This window comes from Protomyctophum bolini (genome assembly GCF_963924005.1).
Source record: "Protomyctophum bolini genome assembly, chromosome: 12".
NCBI classification, from domain to species: Eukaryota; Metazoa; Chordata; class Actinopteri; order Myctophiformes; family Myctophidae; genus Protomyctophum; species Protomyctophum bolini.
In genome coordinates, this window is record NC_137873.1 from 7,049,147 (window position 1) to 7,055,568 (window position 6,422).

At 44.4% G+C, this 6,422-nt stretch overlaps 1 protein-coding gene across 1 annotated transcript in view; it reads right to left on the bottom strand.

Annotated features, from left to right (window-relative positions):
- Positions 1 to 810: 810 nt before the first annotated feature.
- Positions 811 to 6,422, bottom strand: part of selenop2 (selenoprotein P2) — a gene marked incomplete at its 3' end in the record, with an annotated part of 6,345 nt that continues 733 nt past the window's right edge. Inside the window, exons 2-6 of the mRNA XM_080777939.1 lie at positions 5,535 to 5,780; positions 4,088 to 4,300; positions 1,679 to 1,787; positions 1,028 to 1,276; positions 811 to 981 (exon numbers count right to left, since the gene is read on the bottom strand). Of these exons, the coding sequence (XP_080634065.1) occupies positions 811 to 981; positions 1,028 to 1,276; positions 1,679 to 1,787; positions 4,088 to 4,300; positions 5,535 to 5,767 (975 nt within the window). The 5' untranslated portion in view covers positions 5,768 to 5,780. The remainder of the gene's footprint in view (positions 982 to 1,027; positions 1,277 to 1,678; positions 1,788 to 4,087; positions 4,301 to 5,534; positions 5,781 to 6,422) is intronic.

Consider the following 6,422-nt stretch of genomic DNA (forward strand, 5'->3'; position numbering starts at 1 on the left):
TTAATAAAAAGCTGGAGAGACTTGGAGACTCCTGTTACTGAATAAACACTCTATAGAGCACCGAAGTCTGACGTCAATATCGGTAGAGGGTCACAAATCCATTGGTTCATGTGCTTTGTATTTGAATTGTAATCCCCATAGGGGGATTTTAGATCAAAGCCTCAAAAATGCTATTGTTACTGCTGCTGAATTAGTTAGATTTTCGCTAGAAACAGACTATCATAATATCAGTGACTGATTGTCGCAAACGATACAGAGACACCTCCCTGGACAATAACGCAGAGACAGCTTGTTTACTTTTGGACCACAATGCTTATAATGAGACGATTTTAAGATGAGCCCCATGTTATTCTCCATATTAGAGAAATTACTTCCGTGAGCCAGGGGAACTGAGGGGGATGAGCGAGTGACGTCAGGACTTCGGCGCTCTATAGCAGTGCCAGTGGTTTTCAACCAGTGGTCCGGGGACCACCAGTGGTCCTTGAGGGAGTTCCATGTCCCCAGCTAAATGACGGAGAGTTGGTTAACCAAATGGACCCTTATATAGATCTTTAACTCATGAGAGCGTGGAATTAAAGTCTACACGATTAGAGCATGTAGAAGACTCGCCATTTCGATCAACAGCATGGAATTGTGGACAAAGTCTTATCCAATGCCGAAGAAATAACGGACCTTGATAATGAAAAGGGTTGAAAACCACTGCTCTACACTAGCAATGAGCACTATGACAATATAGTGCTTTTTTTTTAACACTTATTTTAACCAAAGAAAATCAAACCACCCTACCTTTAACACGCAAGAGCAACATAGTTATTTTATCCGTCCCATCTCATGATGGGGGAGGCTAAGCGTGATGATGGAGATGTTGATGGTCATGACCATGAGGATGCTGTTGATGGTCATGACGATGTTGATGGTCATGATGATGCTGATGTTGATGATGATGATGATGATGATGATGATGGTGATGGTGGACATCCGCTCCAGAAGAAGCAGCGGTTGGCCGTGCCGGCGTTGTGTGCACTACTGCGGCGGTAGTGTGGTTGGAACCGCGGGTGACGTTGTGATCGCGGCGGTCGTCGGTGGACAGTGGCGTCAACGCTGCGTGTGCCGTCGTAGCGTTGTCGTCGTAGGTGTTGTCGTAGGTGTTGTCGTAGGTGCTGCCGTGTGCTGTAGTGTTGTCGTGGTGTTGGCTCGCGTTGCCGCTCCGTGTCAACTCTTCCAGGGTTTCTTTCCTCCCAGAAGCAACGGCGGACGAATTGGCCTGGTGGTGGTCCTGTTGCAGGAGAGAAGAGAGAAAATACATGCCATGGCGGTTTGACCCGAATCATTGATTTAATCGATTTATGGAAAACATACTCGATTTGTCAAAGATGGCGACCATGAATCAGTTGTGTTGGGAGTAGCAGGCCTGCCAAGCGCTAATTAACTAAGGCATTGGGGCAACATTCTGTTCGGTGACTGTGATATTCGGCAGTCACCAATGGAAGAGGCGATGCTTCCTGTGCCCGTTTTGTGTTCGATAATGTCCTTGTTATATGTGAACGCAAATACTGTAAAGATGTTAAGTGTGTGTGTGTGTGTGTGTGTGTGTGTGTGTGTGTGTGTGTGTGTGTGTGTGTGTGTGTGTGTGTGTGTGTGTGTGTGTGTGTGTGTGTGTGTGTGTGCTTGTACTCACGGTGCAGTTGCAGATATCTTTAAGGTAGGTGGCTCTGATTGCAGCCTCTATGTAGGGGTAATGTAGGAAGCTGTATGGTAGAACGATGTGGAATGTCAAAAGACCACACCTAGAGAGAGAGAGAGAGAGAGAGAGAGAGGGAGAGAGAGAGAGAGAGAGAGAGAATGTTGAATCCACCATTAATAACTCATCACTTCAATATGTTCTGGGAGAACAGTCCAATTAAATGCACATTTTTGGCAGCAAAATACGTGTGGAGTTGTCATCAACTGAGGGACAGCCAGTGGACATAGAAGAGACCGGTATATCTGGCTGAACAGGGTCATTAAGTTGCTGTTATGTTTATGTTTGTTCATTTATTTTCATTGTTACTGTATAGCTTTTGTTGTTCATTATTGTTGGGATGTTTGTTGTCGTCTCTGTGTGCGCAATGTTGACATTTTGTTTTGTTGTATGTATGCTTTGGCATTGTAGAACATGATATTTATCATGCCAATATAAAGCCTTTTTAAATTTAAATTGAATTGAGAGAGGGAGAGAGATTGAAATACAAATAGACACAGAAGTACTACTCGGACATTTGAGATTTGGTATCCCTTCCTATTTTTCCCATTTGTAACCCATTTTTTTCACCAGGTGCCAATTGCCTATAAGCTGTATAATCATGGGCACTACTCTCGCTCTGCCAAACAGCTCATATAACAAACATTATTTATGCCATTAACCATTGAGACCTTAATCGGTTCAGGCATATAAAAAAGAAGACATATCACAGTTTGTTTTCTAATCACTTGCTTTTCGATGTGCACAGAGTTCACAGGACATCATTTTATTTGAGGATTTAAACAGCAGCATGTATCGTTTCTGTTCCGGGGGGTATCGCGAGATTTGGCTGGTCTCAGTCATTCAGAAATAATGTTTGTTCATGAGCTGGTCACTGAGCTCTCATTGACTCCAGTGTTCATGAGCTGGTCACTGAGCTCTCATTGACTCCAGTGTTCATGAGCTGGTCACTGAGCTCTCATTGACTCCAGTGTTCATGAGCTGGTCACTGAGCTCTCATTGACTCCAGTGTTCATGAGCTGGTCACTGAGCTCTCATTGACTCCAGTGTTCATGAGCTGGTCACTGAGCTCTCATTGACTCCAGTGTTCATGAGCTGGTCACTGAGCTCTCATTGACTCCAGTGTTCATGAGCTGGTCACTGAGCTACAGTTGATTTAGTCGACTAAAATGTATTTCGGCGGGCCTTGATGCCGTCTTGATGACTGATTTTACACTTGCTGAAAATAGCCGATCTACAAGCTCACAACGCGTCGCGCTGCGACGCGTCGGCTATTTTCAGCATGCAACCAAGTGTAAAATGACTTATACTGGATCTCTTGTCCACTAGTTCCTTCCTAACATTTTAGTCTAGTTTTTATTTGTTGACGGAATTGTCAGTATATTTAGTCTTAGTTTTAGTCATCGTAGATTCGTTTTCATTTAGTTTTCTTCAGTGGAAAAAGGCAGTCGACGAACATTTTTCGTCTTAGTTTTAGTCGACGAAAACAACACTGCTCGTACACCATGAAGCATGGAGATATGACCCCTGACCCCTCTGTACCTGTCGTACACAGGGGGGCAGTCAGACAGATATTTTGTGAAGCCACTAAGGAAATCGGGACATCCTGAAAGTTCATATAATGGCCTGTTGTGGCGCTGTCTTTGGGCCAGAGGTCCATGTATTTGGGCCCAACTTCACCTACGTAGACTGTATTACCTTAATAAACATGGTGATGAATACTTTCCGCTTCCAGTCACTAGTTTAAAGCCTCATTTCTCATGTCATAATATTCTTTTTGGAAAACTATGGTCCCATTTATTTAAAAAAAAATAAAGTCGCGTATGTTCTGAGGGGCGTGGCTACCGTTACAGTCTTACAATCTTACAATACAAGGACTCACTGGCTTCATTTTACGTCCATATCAGACCCAGCGAACGCTTTGTCCATATTTTTGAGTGGTGCAACCACTCCTAGGACTCCTGTATCATGAGTGGTGTGCGCATGCGTGAAATTGGAACGAGAGAAGTATGTGACATGGCTGCCACCTGCTGGACGCAAATCCAACTTCTGACTGTCTAGGTTCGCTAAAGAAGGAAAGGCCGAGCCAAAATAATAATGAACTGTCTAGGTTCGCTAAAGAAGGAAAGGCCGAGCAAAAATAATAATGAAAAAATAGTTCTCAGCGACGCGGATTGATATCCATAATAAAGCTAATCTGACGGAGCAGAGAGAGAGAGAGAGAGAGAGGGGGGGGAGAGAGGGGAGTTGCACCACTCGGTTCACACAGGTGTGATTTTTTTTTACAGTCTATGGTCGTACACCATGAAGCATGGCGATATGACCCCTGACCCCTCCGTACGGTACCTGTCGTACACCAGGAAGTCGTCCTTGTCTCCGTCCAGGCGCTCCCACACGTCGTCCTGCAGTGGCGCCTGCTGGTAGACGGGGACACCAGGGGGCGCTCTCCTCCTCAGCTCCCAGTACATGGCCCGGGACAGGGCCGCGCGCTCGTTCACCACCAGGAAGGACACGGCCGTCAGGTTGCTGAGACGCAGCCTGTCACGCAGGTCCCCAATTCTACACCGTGGAGGAGGAGAGAGAGACATAGAGAGAGACAGGGAGACAGGGAGAGAGAGAGAGAGAGAGAGAGAGAGAGAGAGACATAGAGACACAGAGAGCGAGAGAGAGAGAGAGAGAGAGAGAGACAGAGAGAGAGAGAGAGAGAGACAGAGACACCCCGTAAGATAATTGCATTGGGAAAACATTGTAATAATGGCATGACTTCATAAGCTTTTTTAAAGCGGCTGTTTCACCCCTTTCTAAAAATGTTTATGTGCCTATATCGTATAAGTTTATATCATCTGTAGCTCGGTTATGATACCTTTTACTTTGTGGAAATTATACTTCGAAAGGGGGGGGGGGGGTTTCGCCACTGATTTTGGATGTCTCGGTTCTATACCGATGCAGGGATACCCTGACACGGGTTTCTCGGGCCTCAAGCGCCGTAGATATGAGATTCCAAACGGAGCTATATCAACCATAATGCTGCATTTCATCTCCTCTTACTCGGAGAGGCCTGGGTGAGACGGAAACGTTCACGATGCTGCGGTTCAGTGGTTTTCAGCCCTTTCAGCCCTTCCGTTATTGATTCGACACTGGAGCCACGCGGACCACCATTTGATGAGATATAGGCATACAGTAACATACCATGCTATAAAGCATTTGATACAGACTTATAGCATGTTATGTAGACAGCACTATAATTGCATTGTATGTAGCCATAGCACGTCATAGTAAATTAGTATATTGTATATGTATAGTTTATATGTATAGTTTCACTATATAGATATTCCACTGTTACGTTCTTAGCTTACACGCATGTTTCATGATACATGCTTTTCATGTGATTTTATGTGATGTACGATGCTTTTTGTTCTTGCTTAATGTAAATCGCTCTGGATTAAGAGCGTCTGCTAAATGCCTAAATTGTAAATTGTAATAGTAGCCTCTATTTAAGCAAATTAAGCATATTTTGTTTCCATATTGGAATTGGTGCCATAGGCATAGGAGAGATAACAGGCAAACATTGAACAAAAATGATCAATTCATTCTTCTACACATTCTCTAATTCTGTAGAGTTCTTGTGAATTAAGTAAAATGCAGATGTTTAACAATAATTTAACTCTTGAGAGCGTGAAATGAAACCAAATGGACCTGTAAGGGTCCAGTTAAAGATCTATTAAGGGTTCCATTTGGTTAAAGATCTATTAAGGGTCCATTTGGTTGTTGTAGTCCATGTCATTGATCTTACTTGGAGGCCTGGGTGAGACAGAAGTGTCAGCTGGCCTTCAGCAGCGCCACCACCACTACGTTTCCCAGCAGCTCTTGCATGGGCGCCTTGCCCTGCACCTGCCAGTAGGGGGCGGGCTTACAGATCCTGGACGGGTCGTTGTCCCCTTCCACCAGCAGGGGCGCTGCTGAGGCGGCCCACAGCAGAGCCGGCAGGCTGGCACTGAGCCACACGGCCAGAGAAAGAGACCACATCGTACGTAGTCCTCTACGTAGACACACACACACACACACACACACACACACACACACACACACACACACACACACACACACACAGAGAAACACAGGATATATTATAATGTTAATACACATACATTTTTGCCTGCCATAGGATGTTAATGGTAGGGTCACAAGAAACCCCTAGAATAAAGATTGCTCAATACCAACAGCCGGTCATCAAATTCATGAATGTATGTACTGTATATAGACAATATTTTAGGCAAAAAAAAAAAAACAGGCCCATTACAGGAGCCCTGCATGGCCACTATAGTAGATGAAGAGCTTTCCACTGCAGGCTCCTCTGTGCCAAATAGACAGTCAATTATTATCCCAAATTAATGACATATTGTCTCTGTCGCCTCACGCAGAACTGAGAGAGAGAGAGAGAGAGAGAGAGAGAGAGAGAGAGAGAGTCAGTGATGTGGAAGATATCTATGTAAACAGATGAGAGGATGAATGGACACAAATAGAAGGAAGGAAGGAAGGAAGGAAGGAAGGAAGGAAGGAAGGAAGGAAGGAAGGAAACAAATAAACAAACAAACAAACAAACAAACAAACATAATTTTAACCTGAACCACACGTCCCAATTCTGGGCATGTCTTAATAATAGATGGACAAACTGGCATAA